General features: G+C 37.3%; 1 protein-coding gene across 2 annotated transcripts in view; it reads right to left on the bottom strand.

The window, feature by feature from the left end:
• Positions 1–135: 135 nt before the first annotated feature.
• Positions 136–22,456, bottom strand: part of GNPTAB (N-acetylglucosamine-1-phosphate transferase subunits alpha and beta) — a 46,511-nt gene continuing 24,190 nt past the window's right edge. The window contains exons 9-22 of one of the 2 annotated variants that reach the window (XM_037390639.1): positions 21,731–21,910; positions 20,494–20,664; positions 18,714–18,837; positions 17,748–17,951; positions 15,494–16,602; positions 14,236–14,435; positions 13,752–13,971; positions 12,589–12,702; positions 9,987–10,072; positions 8,138–8,236; positions 4,347–4,514; positions 2,873–2,963; positions 2,214–2,271; positions 136–1,709 (exon numbers count right to left, since the gene is read on the bottom strand). In XM_037390639.1, the coding sequence (XP_037246536.1) occupies positions 2,224–2,271; positions 2,873–2,963; positions 4,347–4,514; positions 8,138–8,236; positions 9,987–10,072; positions 12,589–12,702; positions 13,752–13,971; positions 14,236–14,435; positions 15,494–16,602; positions 17,748–17,951; positions 18,714–18,837; positions 20,494–20,664; positions 21,731–21,910 (2,814 nt within the window). In that variant the 3' untranslated portion in view covers positions 136–1,709; positions 2,214–2,223. The remainder of the gene's footprint in view (positions 1,710–2,213; positions 2,272–2,872; positions 2,964–4,346; positions 4,515–8,137; positions 8,237–9,986; positions 10,073–12,588; positions 12,703–13,751; positions 13,972–14,235; positions 14,436–15,493; positions 16,603–17,747; positions 17,952–18,713; positions 18,838–20,493; positions 20,665–21,730; positions 21,911–22,456) is intronic. The other variant, XM_037390638.1, reaches the window with a different exon arrangement.

Below are 22,456 nucleotides of genomic sequence, written 5' to 3'. Positions count from 1 at the left end.
AAAACAAAACTGCATGAATCTACCATCAAAACTTTTTGCTTAAACAAAAAGGAATTACAGTGACAGCTGAGCTACCTATGCCATCTATTGATTTACATATTACTTCAGCAGAAAAACTGCCTTAAAATTTCAACCAAGTTTTCCAACCATTTTAATTAGAATGCCAAATACCATTTACAAAAAACAACACAGATGCTAGTCAAACTTGAATCTACCCAATAACAGAAGTGTAAGAACCTATCAAAGCTTTCTTGTATTTCTTGAAATGTCTCATTTTCTGCTAGTCCAAACTACTGTAGATTTAAACTACTTATATATTATGCTGAAACATGAAAAATATTGCTAACATGAAATATAACCTTAATAACTGAAAGTGCTTGCATTTTTACAATGCCTAAAAGTTTGGTTCTACTTTGAGAATTCATTCATGCTTCAAATTACTATGAAATTATTACTGTTGGAAGATTAAGAATTTATAAAAAATGGGTTTTGGTGTACTTTAAAACAGAAACAGATGAAACTTATCACATTTTAGTTAATTTCAAAGCAAACCAAGTATCTTACAATACATATGCACATACATTTTGTACATCATCTGATTACAAAAATTAATGCTTTTTTGAATACTGATAATACAATTAACTGAAGATACATCACCAAAAATTTCTGCCTGAAAAGATTCAGTATCCTTTCCCACATAAAACCATACTAATTCTGATGTCTCAAAATACAAGGCCAAACCCTGTTAAATTTAAAAACACCAAAGCTTCATATGTCGGTACAAATGTTGTTTTCTGAAATGAAACACTGCTCCTATACATTGCTACATTAAAATTCTTTGTTACCCATTCATAGAGAGAGGCACTTTTGCTTTTGTATTTACAATGCTTGTAAAATACTATACCTTGATCATTTTCATGTGATTACAACCCTCTCTTTGTAATCAAACCAAAAAATAACACCATTATATTCTTTGGAATATAATACATCATAGATAAAGAATCTTTCAAATAACCATTAGTAGTTCTGTTACTGTGTATTTTTTTTATTAGCATACATTTCTTCCAGATCTCAATTAAGTACTACAGATAGGGGATGAATTGTCACTGTGCTTTAAAGAATGTCAACATCAATAAACGTATATTAAATCTAAATGACAAGTTACATAATTCTCAATTTTTCCATAGGGCTAAAAAAAAGCAGCAATGACAGAAATTTGCAAAATGTTTTGGAATGCAAGATCAAGGACCTGTTAATCTGATCCCAAACAACTTTGCCTTCCAACATATTCTCTAGTTGGCAACATCCACTGCAATAAATGCAGTTACATTTCTTTAGGTAACCCTTTTTATAAAAAAGGATAATGTGGCCATGAACTAACAGTTGTAAAGTAAGATCTATTAAAAACTGCCTATGTACAGGTTTCCTGCAGTTATTTTTGTTGTTTTGCATTGTCACAGCTCCAGCAGCTTACATATCATGAAGAGTACTGCAGAGTACTGCAACTCTAGATGCACGATTTTTTTTCTTCATATCAATGTAGTTAAATGTCAAACCATAAAAGACACTTATGAGAGATTTTAAATGCTTATCACATCTTGAGGTAGACTGATCTCCAAAATAAAGCTCTTCTACACTTTGATTCGTTCATGACCAACTTCCTTTTGGATCCTTCTCCTTGGAAAAATCTTTCGTTTAAGTGCAATTAGCTGAGAAGAGAAAAAAAAATTACAATATTTAGTTCTCTACTGGGCTAGAGGTGCACAGGTGATCAAGCTTTCATCCTAGAAATCATAAAATCGGTACTATCCATAGTAATTAAGTGAATACTGTCTTTTTTTTCCCACTGCACAGGAATAAAATACTCAAATTCATCTATTAGGAATGCACACATTTCCACTGGACTTCTCAATAACCAGAAGACAAGCAGGAATTGAAAAATACAGCATACCTATATTCTGGTTATTTTAAAGTTAGTTGGTGTGTTTAAATTAATGTAACACCAGGCTACATTCAGTTTCTAGAAGATCAACACAAAGCTGGCATCTTAAAACAGTATTTATATACCTAGCTGTACTGAGTTGAGTAACCCCTTCCAAAACTAAGTTACCAAGAGAGGGCAAGTTTCCTAATATATACAAAAGGCTGAAAATCAAGGGAAAGATTCATGCAAAAGTTACAGGTGGGAAAAAAAATAATAATCAAAAGCCAACCTTTCAAGAATTACACCCTCTTCATCAGACCACGGAAAGTGTTACTTAAGGCCCCAACCTGCAAAGAATTACCCATATGATTTGTTCCATTGACTCCCTCTAAGTTTAGCAGGATTAATCATGTTCAAGAAAGCCATTTTACACTTGCAGAAGTGGAGGGTTGTTGGTTTTTTTCTCCTTCAAGTCAGATTCAAAACATTTTTAATTCAATACGAGTCTTTGCACTTACTTAGGGAGATTCTAAATACCTTCTGATTCTCTTCAGGACTAGAATATTCCTATTACTTAAATTTCCTTCCTGATAATTTACTTTGCAGTTTTACAGATACACGTGTTAATAGACTGAGAATTTAAAAACCAGTTCCTGATTTTGAGCACCCAAATTCAGCACAATGATGATGGACTTCACAGTCACAAGGTGCCTGAAAAGGGAATACCATTCTCCTACCCCCCATATGACTCTTTTCAAGGAATTTCAACATGACTAAAGAATTGAAGCAACATAATCATTAGTCATGTAATATCTTCACTTCTTTTATGAAGGAAAAATCCTAGCTACTATTCGAAACCTACTTAAAAAATCCCATTTTATGTTATCCCGAAGATACAGCAATCAATTATGAAGTACTACAGATTTGATAAGGAGATATTAATGTTACCTGTTCAGCAAAAAATGAGATGACTGTAAATACAATAAGTGTTACTAGAACACAATGGGTCCAGAATTTGAGCTGGTCTCTATATGTCCTCCTGCACAAAGAAAGGAAACAGAAAAATATCTTCATATATTATAAATGCAAATACATAAACTTTAAAGAGTTTCCATGAAACAGGCAAAGGAAGTTTTTTCCAGTTCTTAAAGGACAGACAGAAGAAGGATGGAGGCTGTCTCTTCACAAAGAGCTACATGGAGAGGACCAAGGGGCAACCGGTACAAGTTGGACTGCGAGAGGTTCCATCTTGATACAAGAAATTTTTTTTTACAGGGAGAAAATCATGCACTGGAACAACCTCCTCAGGGACCTGGCCCACCACTGGAGGTTTTGAAGATGTGACTGGACAGGGTGCTAGATAATCTCATCTAGGTTCCCTTTCCCACATAATGTTGGACTATATGATCTTCCAAGGTCCCTTCCAAACTGGACTATCCTACGATTCTGTAAAACATTTTGATAAACACCGATTTCCACCAGTACTTCAGCATGCTTTAACCCTCCCCAATAGAAATCTGCTGTGGCTACAAACAAGTAAAAATAAAGTGTTCTTTTGAAGCTAACAAAGTCTTGATGGATGTTCTCAAAAAGGGAACCAACAATATGTCTACTCCTCCAACATAAATTTCTACAGCTAACTGCTGAAATGGGTTTGCCCACCACTTCCTCTTGCCACTGCTACAGCAGGGCTTGAAGCACTACAATCCACACTTATTGTCACCTACAATCCTTCTGATTCCTTCTACAGTTCCTCTAATATTTTCTCTTTACTTACTAACAGCTATTTCTCATAATTTGCTGATCAGCAACAAAATTACTATACTAGTCTTCTTGCCTCATTTTTTATCACTGTAGGCCAACCTTTTGCTTGTATTCTCAAATCAGCTACCCTAATTTTTGAAGTTTTTATTTGTAAACTGGCAAGAGGTAAAACACACATAAAAATTTCACACATTATGTAAAAATGACACACATTTCTCCAGCTGATCATTGCTGTTTGACAGGGTTTTTTTTAAAAAAAAAAAATCACTAAGAAACATAACAGTTTATATTGCTCCTCTGCAACAGACATTTCAAACAAAAGGTTTTGAGTTTTTTCTGCATTTAAAGAAAGCCAGAAATTATTAAAAAAAAAAAAACCACACACCAAAAAAAACCACACAAACACCCCCCCACAACCAAATCACTTTTTCTTTGAATTAGGTTAGAGACAATTAATGAAGTGTTAATGACTTTAGGAGGATCAGAAAAATCCGTATCCTGCAACCCCCAAATTTTAGTCCATTCAAATATTTTCACATTATTTTCACTGTTAACTTCTTCATTACAAAACTAGGGGTGGGGAATGGCTTATACCAATATGTTCTATAATTATATGCTATTGCACTACAATAATGTGAAGAGAACCTGTGTAACATACCATTCTTGGAGTTCGTGCATGTGAAGGAAACGATTCCGATATTCTCTTGGCAGTTCAAATTGGGAAGGTATTGGAAACATTGATTCATAAAAATCCCTAAGCACTGCTTTCACTGTCTGTGCATCCTTATGATTGTGATCAATATTGTCATTTAGGCAAACAAATTTTCTAAAAAACAAGAAGTCGTCAGAGTATTTCTTTAATAATATAGCAAAGGTATTGCCAAACCAAGAACACAGAATCCTTTCAAACAAAATTGTTACAGTATCCTTTTAAAACTAAATTGATATATATGATACTGGTAATCGGTTCTCTTATTGCTGCATTATTTAAAATTAATTGGAGTTTAATTCTACGAGTACCAATAGTGAGTCAAAACCTCTGAGGAATGCAATAACAAGCGGCATTTCTCTCTCTTCTACTTATGCAATGCTGCCATCTAATGGGCACTACTGTGTCTCATCCCAGAGCCCACCACCACCGGCTACAGAGCAGATTAGGAAGCCAACGTTATGATTTGCCTAAGGGTTTTTAAAGTTTTACGTAAATTATAATGAGTATCTTAAATAACAAAGTGAGCGCCACTGTAGGAGGTAAACATACTAAATTAATACTGCACTCTTCAGAGAAAGTCAACATAAAAACTATACAAGATTGTACAAGAACGCAAAGCTTGGTCCCCAAGGCTCCGAGTCACTGGGAACACTATGCAAACTGGGCAGGACATGACTTGAATCACAGACCTAATGCTGAACTTGTGTAATCAACCAAAATACAAACAACCACCACCTGGACAGAACATGTATGGAAATCACTGTGACCAAATAAGCATGTTCCTGATAATGCCTCTTGCGGAGGGTTATTTCTCATATAAGAAACATGTAACTATCTAAATCATTGCTTATTACTGAAAATAAAGCAGCAGCTAGTGTGCTGGATGGCTATGTACCCTTGGCCACTCTGACCTGGTGCCTGACAACAAAAATCCCTTTTCCCACATATAGGCAAGGTTATGTGCTTTATTTATATTGTGAGATACAAGACCCTTACATTTTCCCCAGAGAGAGAAATCGTATCTGGTGACATGTGTCTTGTAACTGCTAACCTTTGTAAATAAGTAGTTCTGGTCAGCTGTATTCTCTATAGTATGGTGTGCCCTTTCAAAGAGCAAAGTTCATACTTCCTACATGAAGCTGGAAATAAGCAGAACTCTACAGCACATGAATCTGCCTACACAGGCCATTACCACTTTTCCTCAGCCTGTACTGAATCTGGCATAACCGGTAAGCTTGCTCTAGACAATTACATGCACAGGATAAACAGCCACTCAAATCACTACTCAAATCCGAGAAGAACAAAATACGCCTCTCCTCTTCAAAGATGAGCAGGCTATGTCTACACTATCAAGTAATACTATGCAAAGCAGCTGGTTATGGCAGTCATATGTCTATACTATAAGCATTTTGGGAGTTCACTTTGTACTGTCCCTGACCTTGTCCCTTGGACTGGCAGCTCATTAGCCCTGGGAATGCAGTAGCTGCACTCCTGGAGTGTATATCCCTGTTTAGCTTCATCTGAAAGAGACACAGTTTACAGACTGAAAGGTTGCTACACATAGCAAACCAAAGCACAGTAAGTGGGACTGATGGGGATATTAACTTGTTTCAAATGGAAAGACTGGTTTAATCCGCCCAAAAGAAACCAAACCTGACATTTCTTTGAATATTCCAGAATTAATGCCTAGATGATTAAGGCTCACTTTTCCTTAAAGGATGCAAACCAAACATTTTAGGCAGATCAATAAGTGAACAATACTTCTAGTTCATTGCAAGAGAGACACTGAATACCTGTTTTTAGAGACTTTGTATAATTATTGTTTTATATGCAGGGAAAATGTGGCAGAGAAAGAAATGGCACACCTACATAGCCACATCAGCTCTCCTTTGCTGACAAGATATGACTGCGGTACTGCACTATACTTCACAGGAATACAGCCCAAGCAATTGACTCAACCTCACTCCATGAACCAGCCAACAATCTGGGACTAAAATATGCTATTGTTCCTTAAGAAGAAAGAAAATAACCAAAACCACAAAAGGGTATGCATATATGGGGTCTCAAGGTTGAGTCCATAATAGCATGCCAGTGTATCGTATCAAAATTGGGGAAAATTCAAGGCAGATCAGCTCACCTACCTCATCTTGCCTACTGAGGTGCCTTGAGACAACAGTCTGGACACCCTTACTCAGCACATCCTCATCTAAGGATGCAATCACTCAGAACAGGCAGCTCCATTTTAAGTTGCTAGAAGGCCTCAATCCACTTGGCTTACTCATATCACAACCAACACAGCATCAGGATCAAGGCTGACATCAGCAACCACCCTTCAAAATCAGAAGCCAGTGATTGCAAGCATGAACTTGAAGGTCAGAAACTCATGTTATGTGCCCTCCTTGGGTCTAACAGGGCTTGAGAAATAGAGGAGGAAGAGGAAGAAGCAGGATGACTGAGGGCAGCGCCTGCTTTTCTTTTGAACTGGGTCATTGCAGGAACTGGAATGCAGGACTTACGTGGCCAGAAAGCACTCTTGCAAGAGTAGACACAAACAACCTTCAGCTGCAAAATGTCTCAAGACTAGCATTCCCCTTTCTGAACGAATGGCCTACCAAATAGTAGTACAGTGTAACAGGCAAGTGAGCAAGTGAAAACCTACTCTTTATCTACAAACGGTGTAGCTTTACAGCCAGCTGAGATTACCCAATAGCTTGCTGTGACCTGCAAGAGGTTTCACTTTCCCTGGCCCAAGGTACCTGGGCCTACTTTCCTCCTTGTTCTGTTTTTTGACACTTGTCAGACCCCACCTTGAAGCCCAACTCATTGAATTGGCAGAGAACTCTAGTTTTCTGAAGACAGAAGCAAGATGCAAGATAAAAACATGCAACTGAGAGCAAGGAAGAGGATGAGGAGTGGAGGCAGTCTCACTTCCAAGACAGCTAGCTATTACATTCCCTTACCCCTTGTCAAACCCCAGTCTTATGCAATGGGCTCAGGACTACAGTTAAATGCTTCTGCGAAGCAGATTCAGACTTGAGTTTCAAATACAGCTTCCTTTGCTTTGCAAGGTGGTTGCTGTGAAATGTGTTCTTATTTTTACTTTAACATTTATTTTCGCCATTTATCTCACAGTCATTTCAGGAGCTTAATTCAACACTAAAGAGCTTATTCTCAGATTTGGATATCTAAACCTTTTACTACTGCAGAATGAAGGAACAGGGGACTGCCTTCCAGCTTTGAATTGTTTCTCTACAAATATTTTTAAAAACATAAATCATAATACCTCTTGCCATGTAACAGCGCACGAAAGCTTAATGGATATGCAAAACTGGTTTTGTAACAAAATGATCCACACAGTTTTTATTCATAAATTGTTGCATAAGCAGATCAAAATACTCTTCCGTTAGAATAAAGTTGCCTGCAATATAAACTGTATGCCCTCTAGAACGGCAAAAATGAAAGCTTCAAAAATAACTGAATTTCATCTAGACATTCTCAAAGGTTTTAGATATATAAAAATGTAACCAATTAATGAAAGAACCCCTAGCATAACAGAGAGATCAGCCATTCAGTTAAATAGAAAAAATTGTAAGTACTTTTGGTTAAAATTGTTCTTACCCTGTAACACACAGTGTAGAAACACATGGCAATAATTTATTTTTCCAACATAGCTTAAACAGTTGAAGCAGAATATTAAAGCCACCTCAAAACTTCATACAAATAAAAAAACAGGTTACCTGGGATTTTTTCGTATGTCATCCAGCTGACCAACTACATGAGAAACATTTGTGCGAATCATTTTGAAGGCAATTTCCTCTTCTCCCATGATTTCAAACCTTATTGTTAAAATAGTATTTATACATTAATAAAACCACCTAAAGTCAGGTTCAATAAATATTAGTATTTTATTTAATAACTAACTTCTAATCTGACTGGCCAACCTTCATTAGAATTTGCCATTTGCTTTCTATCAGTATATATACATTTTTTGGCTAATGCTCTTGCACAGAACCACATTCCAACAGGATTTATTAGTAGTATAAATCAGAGAACTGAACTCCAATACCAAGTATATAAACTATGAATTCTGTCATAAAAGTAACAATTGATCCGAGAGCAGATACAGCACTATTTACTTTTTTTAGTGTTTTTCTTTTTGAACACACAGCATTTACAACTGTCATTTATAATTAAACTTCAGACACGAGAAAACATTCTTATCTTCCAATCTTCAACAGAAGAATATATAAACCTACAACCTCAAATACAAATAAAACCTTCCTCACCCACCTAATCAGTAACTTGCAAACAAGTACATAAAATGCAGAAGTATCATATAATCTCTGAAAGGTATCTTGAGTTGAGAAGCATTTTAACCCACTTTAACAGTCTTACTAGAGGTACCACACTTACATTTTTCACCTTTCTTATCTTGATATAAGAAAACATCCTGCCTGCTCCTTTTAGTCTCACCTGAGAAATTATTCCATTTATAAAGCTCACAAATTAATAATGAAATTATTTAAGTTCAACAGAATGAAAGAGCAACATATATCCTAATGATATAAATACATTACTATCAATCAGTTTAAGTACAGCAAGTCTTTGCCCCCACCCTAACAACTGTCAATCTCATTTTTTATGTCAGCTTTTGAGTTTTAGCATAAACTCTCCTGGGAAGGGAATTATTTATAAAGCTTACAGCACAACTTGAAGTACTATAAATTAACATATAATCATGTCCAAAAGCTGCCTCTAAGCAGCATCTATAACCTCCTTTCATTCTACAGTTTTATTTGACTTCGTAGCCACTCCTGGGGCAACTGCATGCTTCAAACTCCCCACCACCCACCCCTGCCCAACACCACTGCTGAAGCAATGGACAGGAGACAAGACTATGAGTTCCACACCAGCAAACTGCCTCATTGCAACGCAACTGGTTCGCAGATTTCAAAGAAGGAAGATCTGAGAGAACCTAACTCAGGCAGATCTACACAAACACAATTATTCAGACAAACCCATGGTCACGACCATGGTTTGTCCTGCCCTTTCCAACAGGGGATGGAAACCTTTGTGTTGTCCCCCTCTCTCCCTGCTTCTCACTCCTCTAACCTTGCAGGAAAGCTACAAGGTAGTTAGGGCTAAAACACTTTTCTTTTCTTAAGCTTCAGTAGAAGAAAGGATGAAGCAGATTTACAACTTCCAGGCACAGGACAGGCTCTTTCTTCCTTTTTATGCTACTTTAACTGCCCTGACTCATATGACTACGTATAATCAATTTATATAGCCATCTAAAGATGATCTGGCTTACTGTTGTACAACACAAATTAGGATCTGACCAAAGATGACACGCAGCATATTTAGTCTACTAAACAGGAAACTGGGGGGGGGGGGGGGCGGGGAAATCACATAATTCTGCATGATGAAACATACATAAGTAGATACCAGTATGTTTCTTCAGTTCCAATGTTACAATAAATTGAGCTGAGATTTGTTAACATACACAATCAATCTTTGGTCATGTATATATTTATACCTCTTATTACAAAACCTAGCATAGCTTTTCACAGGACTGTAACAACATACCTGTATTTGTTTTTGTCCTTGTATGCCTTACGAATTCTGTCAGTCACAGGTTTGCAATTAGTCACTAGGTTTTTTGTTACTGGAGGCTGGAAGAAAACATTGTTTAGATTACAGGTTACTGAAAATTACAGTCTGTACTTTGTAGAAAACCTGTATTACAGCTAGAAAAGCCTGTGTATGCTTTACTCTCCTGGAATGAAAAGCAATAGTTTCTTGATCATCTCTTGAAGGAAAAAAACAACAAAAAAGATACTGGTGCATAACATCACAATTTCCTATGCAAACAATACTATATGAAAGATACAGATTATTTTTGGCAAAAACATTGCAACTTCTGGATTTCATCCTCAATAAAATCTTTAGAAATTCTACTCATTTTACAGCTGTCTGACATTCCTCTGATAGAGGCCACCAGTAACACGGGCCAGGCAAACTCTGTAGAACAGCTGATACACGAGGCCTTATTTCTATCACAAGCTATGTTGAAACAATTCTGGGAAATAAAATCCCTGTTCTCAAGGGATATTCTATGGTACTAGACTCATTCCAAGAAATTTAGCTGTTGCAGACAACAGGAATAAATCAGGCCTCTGTACTAAACACGAACACTATTTTGTTACTATTTGAACTGACTGATAACAGTACATTAGGCATTACTGCTTAGATTATTAATATTTTACTAATTCCCCAAAAGGATTAGAAGTAATGTGGCATTGTTCCCAGCCACTGAGAACTATTTTTAACCCCATCTTAAAACATATTAATGGCAGCCACCCTTTACTTCTACTCTTCAAAGTTTTTACTTCACAGAATTTTGAAGACAGAATAATAGAGGCAAAATGAAGTAAGGCTATACTGGATGTAATGTCCTCAAACTGAGCAGAATTCTCATATCCATACTTCCACCTCTTCAAATCAGGCTGACAGAACGGCTTTATATAGAACTCAGCTGGAATTAAGACTGTGGGGAAAATATTTTTAAAGCCTGGTAATATACAGGAGAGATGTCCAGAGGGAAGGAAATAAAAAGAAAAAACTCAATATTCATATACATTTATCTACACACATTGTAGATCTCTGTACTATGATTTGCAAGTTGAGGATGAATAACGTTCTTCTACCCAAAAGTTCATGAACTGTACTCATCCAAATTATTTTTGCTTTGATACGGTATTGGTTTGAAGCTATAAAACACAAGGTCATCAATTCAGCAAAGTACATGCACACTTTTTTTCAAATGCATAGGTTGATGCAGGAATGAAATTCTCATTGTAAAAGATATTCAGGTATTAGTACGAGATTTAAAGATTCTAGATTTCAACTTTCCAGCAGGTTTTAATGAGAATTTAACCACTAGAATAGAAATTAAGGACTTAAATGCTTAAGTGACATCTAGTCCTAAGACCTCAGATTTCACAGGACAACAGAATGGTTTAAGTTGGAAGGGACTTCAGGAGCTCATCTGGTCCAAGCCCCATGCTCATGCAGGGCCACCCGGTGATAGTCATTCAAGACTGTCCAGACAGCTTTTGAGTATCTCCAGGGATGGAGACCACTTAGTCACACTCACAGTTAAAAAACTGTTTCCTAGTGTTCAGAGGGAACCTCCTGTGTTTTCAGTTTGTGCCCACTGCCTCTTGTCCTGTCACTGGGCCCTACTGGGAATAGGGCTCCATCTTCTTTGTGCCCTCCCTTCAGGTGTTTATATACATCAATGCGATTCCCCCTTGAGACTACTCTTTAGGCTAATTGCAGCTCTCTCATCCTTTACTCATAAGAGAAATGCTCCAGCCCCTTAATCACCTTCATGGCTCTTTACTGGACTCCATCCAGTATGCCCATGTGTCCCTTGTACTGAGGAGCCTGGAACTGGACACAGCACTCCAGGTGTGGCCTCATCACTGCCAAGCAGAGGGAATGGTCACCTCCCTTGACCTGCTGGCAACACTTTGCCTAATGCAACCCAGGACACCATTAGCCTTCTTTGTGGCAAGGGCACACTTGGCTCACGTTCAACTTGGTGTCCACCAGAACCCTTGCCTCCTTTCCTGCCAAGCTGCTTTCCAGCTGGGTGGCCCCTAGGATGATACTGGTGCATTGGGTTGTTCCTCCCCAGGTGGAGGACTTTCCACTTCTTGCTGAACTTCATGAGGTTCCTGTCAGTCCATCTTTGGATGTTAAAAGTAGTTAGACTGAAACCTTCAGATAAGGGAGAATTATTCTAAAGATCTCTATCTGATGGTTTGGTGGTTTTCTGGATTTTGTTTTGTTTCTAAATACATGGTTATAATTCAGGTAAAGACATTAGAAAGTTCTAGTCAGAGCGATATAGGGCTTACTATCTTTTTGGTTCACAACAGTGAATTCTCCTAACAAGGATGACTTTAAAAATCCAGCTTTTCGCTGTTTTTGAAGGAAATTAATGGCTTTGTAAGTTAGGAAGTAGCTTGTAAAATTTTCTTTCTATAACACGCATTTCATGTACACACAAGCAGGCATTTTTGTAAATACTTTCCTTCTAGAAATCAAACCAGCTTTTCAAGCACAGTAAACGCATGCTTGGGAAGGAAACCAAACACCATTTAAGACCAATGTTTCTTACCAGATTGGGATCATAATATGCTTCCTGAGTTGGTGGAATGACGTGGATCTGAGTGATGTTGGCAGGAAGAGCTTTAGAGCAATTTATTAGCATTTGTTCTAGACCCGTCAAATCCTAACAGAAAGAGAAGAGAGATAATCCTATTTTCTCACTCTTATAGTTCTAAAAATCCGGGGTGCACAGACATATTTAATGTCACCTACATAACAAATTTCTGTGCTACTGTCAGAAAAAGACAACTTAATATTCAGCAGACCGCAATTCAATAGCTGCTGAAGTCACTGGGATTCCCCATACACCCAAAGCAGCAAATGCTCAGTGCATAGTTGAATTGAGACCACATAAAGCATGACAATGTCATTTTCATTTAAGAGGAAAACCACACCTTTACTAATGATATCAGAACAGTACAGAATTCCCAAACTAGCAGTGGCATATTAAAACCCAAATCAAGCAAACAGAAAAGTGAACTGAAAGGACAGGAATATGAGTTTCTGATTAAGGTACAGGCCGGGAACACACTCAAGCAGAGCTGCGTTCCAGCTGTGCCAATGATCTTGTATGCTGTTTCACAAACCAATAATTTCATTGGTTTGTGCCAATTCCTCTCTGTAAAGCAAAAATAGTACACTTTGTTCTCTACCAACTGTCTCTAAACGTGTAAATCCTACAGAGACATGTCTCTGTTTATCAGGTTCCTACAAAACCAGAAATGTGAGTCTTCGCATGTGGTCATAGTATTTACTAGTATGACTTCCTTGCTACCCTTTTTCTCAATTCTTTCTTTAGGCCACAAGTTCCTCAGGGCAAGAACTGTCTTTTACTATGAGCAAGAACAAGGGCAAACACAGCAGGATTCCATTCTTCAGAGCGGTTTTATCAGTTAACATTTTTTGACAAACTCACACTAATTGCTTTCTTGAGCTCGGACACCAGTGATCCTTTTTCTGATACTGCTAGAACTCAACTTAATTGTTGACTCCATAGAACAATGATAAAGCAACAATAATAAGAACAATGTTACATTCTCCAAGTAAAATTTAATAAATGCCAAATGTTGCAGATGCTATAAAGCAAGGATAAAAAAACCATATTACTCATTTTAACAGTTTTGGACTTCAAAACTGAAGTTACTCTAAAAGTTATTGGTAAGGAAAGAGTACCTGCAAACTTAGTGGCAGTTCATGGATTCTCGTGGCCAATGTGCGAATCTCTCTGTCAGACAAAATGCCTGACTGATCTGTATCAACCTCATCGAAGATCTGAGAAATGTTCAGTGGCTGGACTGCACTCATAAGATAGTAGAAATAAGAAAAAGCAAACTGCATATCTTCCGAGTGCCGCACTTTGTGAAACGATGTCTTGTCAAACTCCTCAGGAAACCTATACACGAATGTAAACTAATTTAGTACTTCAGTTTCTTCAAGTAAAACATTCCCTACCTAAAAACAAATTACCATCTAGAATTTTAAAAGGTCCTCAAAAGTCTCCTTAATTTAGCACAACTATCATGTTGGAATGAATTCCCTGTTTCCTTTATCAAAATATAACTTTAACGAGTAGCCATCAACACATTGAAAATAGCTATAGCAAAGCATCAACAGAAAGGTAAAATTTTCACATTATTCCCAAGACAAACGTACTCACATATCCTGTAGCTCTTGCATAACAGTGCGGTCAATCATGTGAGGCATATGAGCAGGGACTTTCCGAGATGTAAACCCAAATTTGCTGTTTAAAAGCTTATTTACATATCGAAGGGAATCAGCAAATGTATCTTTCAGCTGCCTTCCAAAATGTTTACCATCAGTAAAGTATGACATTTGTTTGAGTAATGACTCTTCTTCCTAAACAGCAGGACAGGCACAAAACAAGGTTACATTACCAAAAACAAAAAAAAAGAATGAAAATATTAAACACACAGGAAAAATGGCATTTCAGCCAGGTGCTAACTAATCCTTTCTGGTATTTGAAAATAGGAAGAGAAGTTTTGAATATTTTTCTTCATACTCCTTAGTTCTCTCTTTAAAAACAAAAGATAAAAGATAACCTTTTCCTTAAAATTTTCATGCTCTGATGAAAAGTAGTCTATAAAAAACTTCCTTAATATTTGCTCTCTGACATCTCTCACACACACACTCTAAAGTCCTTGTTTGCTATCAGATTTATTTGTATTAGTGCCTTTTTTTTTTGCTGATTATTCATCCATATTTGATAAATTGAAATTCTATGAGTATAAAGTTTCCCCATATAAAATCCAGTCTCAGGCGAACAGAAAGAACTAGTCTTTTAAAAACACAACCCCTTTTGGTTATGCCCTATTTGGAGCAGGGCAAAGCAGTTGCTACCAACTGAAGCACAGTCTCTATCTTCTCTTCCAGAGGTTTTCAAAACTGCCAAAACGCTTTGGCTGGAAGCAGAGGAAGCTTCCTACATGTTTGTTTGATGTGGTCTGGACATTCAGTTTTGGTGGCAGACTTTCAATTTAACTTTTAGAATGCAAGTATTCACCATTATACATATTTTTTATTTTTTTTTTAAACTGGATCCATAGTTGCATAAATGCAATCAAAACAAAACTTAAGCTTTCTGTTTTAGTGCTGTATATGTTTGAACAATAGCACTGTATCAATATACAATGAATAAAAAGTGAATCTGACAAAAAAAAAAACCACAAAAAAGGCAGTAGAAAGAGAGCATAAATGGCTGTTCAGCTTTTACCACATAGCTAAGAGAGGCCCAGATCTTAAACAAATTAGATTAAGTCAAAAGGAGCTTTCAAAAAAATCTCAGTATTTGCCTCACAGGCAAGACACGTTCAAAATTTACAGATCATAGTAACAGTATTCCACTAAGCACAGAAAGATGCAACTATACCAATAAGCAATGACATTAAGATACTCACATCAAGAAGGTCCTGGAAATACTTCTTTTTCTCCCATGGCAAAAAGCCTTGGTAACTTTCAGCGTAAAACTGTAATTTTCTTCCCACTAGCCCCTCCCTTACATTTGTATCCCCCTGCACATGCCCTTTTCCTCCTTCCGTTCCCTGTGCGTCTTCTCCAGTATCTAAATTCCCAGTATGTTTTGATTTCTGGGTTTCCCTTAAAATTAGTGCATTCAGCACTTTTTCTCGAGTTTCATTTTTACTTCGCATGCTCTGGGAGGGAAGTGTGGATCTAGGCTTTGCTTTATAAATCGGTTTATTTGTGTTCATTGTCACAACAGTCCCCTTTGTTCCTTTAAGCCTCAAAGGAACTTCTTCATTTGCTTTTATTGTTTTTATTTTGCCATTGTTTACATCTTTAAAAGGCTTCTGCCAGCTGGTATGGTTCTTCTGATCTCCTGAACGATTATGCACACTCCTCTTTTCCAAGCCTGTAATACTCTTTACTGTAGTTAAGAACTGGAAAGGTCTCAGGAGAGTAGCCTTAGATAGGTTAAATCCTTTCTGAGTGATATCACCATTTTGTAGTTTTAAGTGCAGGTTCTGCAGTGCTAGCTGAACATCTTCAGGAAGGAGAGACACATTTACTGATGGTATTATCACCTCTTTGTGTAGACTCTCTTTTGTGCCATTTCGTCGTCTCTTGACTCTTGGAAAACGTTTTTCTTCAGGAATATCCTCAAATATAATTTCAACTTCTGGTATTGAAGTTATAGGTTTAAAATCAGAGTCAGATTTTTGCACAGAAGTTGTGTTTAGTTTTGGTTCCTCTCTAGTATCAGCTTCAACAGCTACCTGCATTTTAAACTCTTCATCATTTTTATTTAGAAATGTAAGATTAAAATAGATCACAGTTGCATTCATGCCACTATGCATTATGAGGTGGATAGTCTTCCATTTGTTAGCAACTGAAGCATGTCGGATAATTGGATTATCACTATATGAACCCTCAATTCCTTTCTTGGCTATTTCGCTGAAGCTGAAGTAGGGCAGACATTCACCTTTGGGAATAACATAGTAGGTCTGATTAAGCTGAAGTGTCACCTTGTACATCTCTTCAAAGTGATCTGGGGAAAACAAAACAAAACAAATTTCTGTCGATGTGCACTGTGACGCTTATCATTCACTTTTTTTGATTGTAATATGCCCAGTTAGCTTCGCTATGTTAGCAGGGAGACAGCTTTGTAAAAGGACAGATACTGTAGCTTCTAGTTTCTTGCTCACCTGTCTTCAATAATGAATGTCTAGAACATACTCAAGATATATAAAGCTGGCAGCCATTTCAGTGGTAATTCTAAAAGCCAGTATTTATCACTCTTTCAGTCTCTACCTGAAAAGCCAAAGTGGCTTGTTATCACACATCCCTTAAAATTATGTATCAGTCAGAAGTAACATGCCCATACTACCTTTTTGCCACATTTTAGAAGATTAATGTTACAACGGTTGGATTTCACTGCTACATTGCATCTTGACTCAAGACTCCCAAAATCGGAGAGGCTGAATTGAACTGACTCCTCCCACAGCAAAAAACAGATCAGCTGTCAACTCTCACATGAACAAAATATGGTTGCCAGCAACAGAATTACCAGTAAAACATTTGTCCAGCTGAGATGCAGGGGAGCCTCTATTCTTCCAAACAGGCTAAATTCTTTCATTTCTGTTCCCCTGTCTATAGCACTCAGCACTCTCGATCACTTCACTCACTCCTGCTACTCTTTCATATCAAAATAAACTTCAGACAACTTCACAGGTGACTGAAAGTAGCCTTTGGCAAGAGCACAGAGCCAGGCTTGAACTCATGCTATCAGCATCAGAGAGGTTCTTTAAATTTCTTAACTGCTACAGGCATCACCAAGTCAGCTGTCCTTATCTGGGCAAAGACTGTTTACATAGCTGAAATACAATTTCTCCATTTACAATGTAAGGCTCTTCAGGGGCAAGAAGTTTGATGCTTGCTGCTCCATAACTTATCAAGCACCCCACCCAAGCTTGGTCAATAACTGTTTTGTTAAATAAAGCAGCATGTAATATTGATTCAGGCTTGTATTAGTGAATACAAGAAGCAGCTGACTTTTTCTTCAGCTGCTAGTAGCTATTTTTCACGACTCCATACAGGGCATCTTAGCTTAATCTGAGTGTAATGATGAACAAAAAGGTCAGACAATTCAAGAGAATCCCTACAGAAAGTTTATCAGAGATGTATTTTACATACCCTGGCCACAGTCACCAGCATCAAATCCACAAGAGAGGACATTGCAGGCCTGATCACAGAATTTGTCTGCTAGCCAGGAATTAGCACAGCCTTGGTTACAGTATGAAACACCACTTATTCCTGCACCAAATTGCCATGGTGGTCCATTCCCAATACCTCCAACTGCACCTCCACCAGCAACATAACGACTACTCCCACCGTTACCTACAAGGAGAGAAAACAACAACAACAAAAAAAAACACCAGTCATTTGAAATCCTTATTTCTGAGGAAAGGCACATTTTACGCCACAGTGTTAGAGCTAGACTGAAGAGTTGACAATCTCATTTATCACTGGTGAAATTAAAATGGAGCAAATGCTAACCAGACCTCTGTGAGTTAGTGTAAAATCTATGGTGCGCACAATCTCACTGTAGTAGTTTAGGGACCAACTTAAAATTGCAACAAAAACTCCAACGTATTTTGTCTTAACTTCAAAAAGGCAGGCAAAAACATAGTTTAGTTGTTGTGCTTGCAGTCTTGACGGCACAGTCTTATAGAGTAGTATTACTTCTTCAATCCAGGAGTATCACTTCATTTTCCTACCCTGCACTCCTGAAAATTCGATCTAGAAACTAACAGTGCAGCTTCACAGTCCTGTTATTATTTGGATCCCAAGTCCAAATATACACAGACGCAATACTGCGTTTATATATACATTATACAATAATAACAATTGAATTTCAAAAACCTTCTTTTCAGCTAGTTAAATTGCGTACCCCAAAGATTTTCCTATGCCCTATTATTTGCTATCAGTTTCCACAGAAATTCAGAGTTTGCAAGAACTATGGTTTTCATCTGCAAGCCAACTTTTTATTACTGTTATTAAACAAGGCAAACTTTAGTTATAGGAGAACAACAAATTACAGAACTATCCTTCTAAGAAAAACCAGTTCACTTTTTCCTAAACATAGCATTGCCGTCTTACCAGTGCAATCACCTCCATCCCAATCACATGCTGAGTTATTACAAGCTTTATCACAGTAGCCATCTTTAATCCATGAACCAGGACATCCCTCAGCACAGTTTGGCACAGGCCATGTCAAGTAAACCTGGAACAACATTACAATCTCAGACAAGGACTAGCAAATAGAAGTTAACTGAGCTCGTTTCTTGGAATACAAAGACTTAAATTAATGCCTCCCTGTGTATACTGCCTTAAGTATTCACAAAGCTTTACAAAGAGCGTTTAAACCTTACCACCTATGAAGTAAGTGTTATCCCTTTCAAAACAGAAAGAAGAACTGCAGAATTCCTAAAGCCATACAGCAAAGCAGCAGTGGCCAGAAATAGAAAGCAGGACTTCTCAAATCTACTTCTGCAAACAATATTCCAACGAAAATTAATAATTTATCTTTTTCCAGATAAGAAGGGGGAACTTAAACTCTTAAATAGCTATGCAGGTCACTTGTTCTCCTGACTCAAAATGTTTCTTCATTACTAACCAGTCACGAGATAAGCAGCACATGTTGAACATAATCCCCAAAGCATCTGATCCTCTATGACTTAAATAATTCTAAGAATTGCCAAGATAAAAAAAAGTGTGGGGGTGTGTGTATTTTCAGCAGGGGAGGCATTAAAACCACACAGATTTTCCTTTAGGCCTTACTATTTCAAGATTTTTAGCAGCACATTTCCTATTGAAACAGTTGCTGATCAGGTTATCACAAACACCATCATACATAAGCTGACTTTATTATCATAACTGGGAAGAATAACTGAAGAATAATATATACACACTAGCAATATGATTCTGCAGTTATATGCCTATGTCCTTAAGGATTCAAAGCAACTAAAAGCTTCCCAACATCCTCAAGTACTGAAACAGTAATTTTAGGGTAGTGTAAACTAATTTTGTACAACCCTTCTGTGTGTGTGCACATCTGCATGTGTGAATTGTTTAATTCAGTAGTCTCTAGCGTCTTGTTATTAATAAATCTTATTTCCTCCATGTCACTCTTGTTGATCAAGATCATGGATGAAAACTATGCTGGCAGTCAGAATCTTTATGCATGACTATTGCTAACAATTTCCTCGTCCTGCTCTCCTTGCTTAAACCCAGCTGTTGAAGGACTAAATTAATTGATGTTCACGAACATGCAACAATGTATCTTTTAGTAAATTATGTATATGATTATATATAGAGTAGGCAAAGATATTATTGGTGTCTGGAAAAGAAGCAATTAATGGTAAATGTAAACATTAGACCAGTTTGAATGTCGTGTGACCTCAGTATTCACACAGAAGAATTGATTCTATTTTGTTTTGAATATTCTGTACAAAACAAAAAAAATTTACAAGGGAGGGAAGACTGACAGCTGCCAAACACCACATCAGTCTTACCGAGTGCTCCAGCAGAAAGCGGGAGAATTAGAGAATGACACAAACTAAAGCATGAAGCCTGGCAGAGAAACCATTGTAAGACCAGAAACCTGTAAAGTGAATGTGGAAAAAAAAGCAATTCTGCAACCCAAACATCAACATAGCATACACGCCAAAAAAAGACAGATCCCTTCCCACCCTGCATCTTCACTAACTATTGTCTAGTTAAGAATAATGAACCTTTAGAGGTAGAAGGGGGAGTGGGGACCAAAAGGAAAGCTTATATTTGCTCTTCCTTTCAATGTATATTTATTTGATTTTTATTATATTAGCATAGAAAAGTTTCACATCTACTTTTGGCAAAAAATCCTTTCATAATGGCTTACCTTTTGACCTTTAGAGTGACTGTAAAAATCATCAGGCCAAACATCCTTCCCAAACATAACATCATCATTGAGATAGATAAACTTCTGAGAGAGGCCACTGATACGATGAATGTGACTTTCAATAGCTGGTGAACTGAAGGTGGGTAAGTGACTCACATTCTGAAATATTTCCTAGAAGAAAAAAGCCCCAACCACCCCAAACAGTTTTAGAAGGCAAAAATAAATGAAAAATCCCCCAAAACATAGAAGGTCAGGCACAACAGATGTATTTGATAGCTACCTACAATTAAAAAAAAAAATAATCAAGAACAAGGAGAGAAAGGAGAGATATGAAAGAAAAAGAGTGAAAATATTTTAGTGAAAAAGGAAACTTTGCTACCTCATCTTCCTCACACAAAAACATTTACATGTCTGGTGCTTAACTAAGAAACTGCACCTGGTTCAATGCAAGGACACAAGCTCCTCTTTCACTGGGTACTGGATCAGGCCCAGTGAACATACATTTATACTTCTCATGCAGTACAGGCTGCACAAAATTTCAAACAAGTTGAACCTGTTCCAGCATTCAAAAAGTCAGGATTCTTCCAAGTAACTCCACAAGCAGACAGAAACAGAAGTTGAATTAGTATCCTGTTACCACTTAGGTCGCTCAGGCCTGTCACTATACCAAAATTACTCTTGAATTCATTATAAGAAGCTACTAGGGTATTTTTGTTTCACTTATTCAGGAAGCTTGAAGGATTCTCTTTCTCTTTTAAAGTAAGATTTTTAGAATGCATAGCTATTTTTTTTTGCAGCCATCTTTTTAGTTCCAGTAATTGTAATCCATCCTGTCTCAACACAAGCTTATTAGGTTATTACTGGTCCTGAGAGAGTGCTTACGGATTCATATTACATTTTCTTCTCCCCAGTTTTTTTATAAATAGTTATAAGGAAACTAGACATGGCTGAAGCCTCACTATTTGGAAAAGTGGACTAAATGAAGACTTGATATGTATTCAGTTACTGCTTAGCCAAAACGCGAAGATATACTGAGGTTTAATAAAACCATGGATGAGACAGGGAAGAGGGGGTCACTTCTACATTCCAAATAAATACAGCCTTTAGCTGAAAGGGGGCAACTGCATTTCAAAACAAACACAAAATCTTTACTAGTGGCACAGTCATGCTGGTATTTTTGTTTGTTTGGGTGTTTTGGTGCCGTTTTCTGTTTGGCTTTTGATTCTTTGGGTTTTACCTGATGTGTCACTATGGTTATCCGAGGATTATCCAGGTTAAGCCAGGAAGGAATCTGCCCATTAGTGACAATGAAAATATGTCGTACCCATGGGGCATGCCTCTCTATTGATCGTAACGAGTACCTCAGCTCTTCATTATCTTCAAAACGGCTGGCAGAAATATCTTCATCCTGTTTAGACTACAAAAAGAAAAATCCCTTTCTTAGATTTTTAAATAGAACATTCAAGTTCTGATCCAGCTAGGCAACAAGAGCGTGCTTCAGCATATGGGTGCACAAGCATTTGAGGACTTAAGACATTCAAAACCAAAAAGAACATTGAACAAGTACCATTTTTCTTCTAAAGATCATATTCTTCTGAAATATCTGACATCAGTAGTTGACCACACAGTATCACTAGGATGTCTCTGACCACATGGCAAGATAGCGCCTTGTATGATCCCGAGTCTTGAAGAACGAACCCCAGAAAACACACACCCTCCTGTTTTCCTGGATTATTAGTCTCAATTATTTCCTGATCTTGACCAAAAGCCAAGATGCATTTAAAATCAGTAACATCGCCTTTCAGAAATTCAGTTTTAATAGGCTGGGGCCTTCCAAGTACATTGCATCACTGCCGCACATAAATATCACCTAACACAGATACATCAGAAGTGTCATGATGTAGCAGCTCTTCAATAATTCCCTGCTCTTATTTTGAAGAATTTAAGCAGGAGAAAATTAAAA

The sequence above is a fragment of the Falco rusticolus genome, chromosome 5 (assembly GCF_015220075.1).
Source record: "Falco rusticolus isolate bFalRus1 chromosome 5, bFalRus1.pri, whole genome shotgun sequence".
In the NCBI taxonomy this organism is placed as follows: Eukaryota; Metazoa; Chordata; class Aves; order Falconiformes; family Falconidae; genus Falco; species Falco rusticolus.
This window is presented reverse-complemented; position numbering and strand designations above follow the sequence as displayed.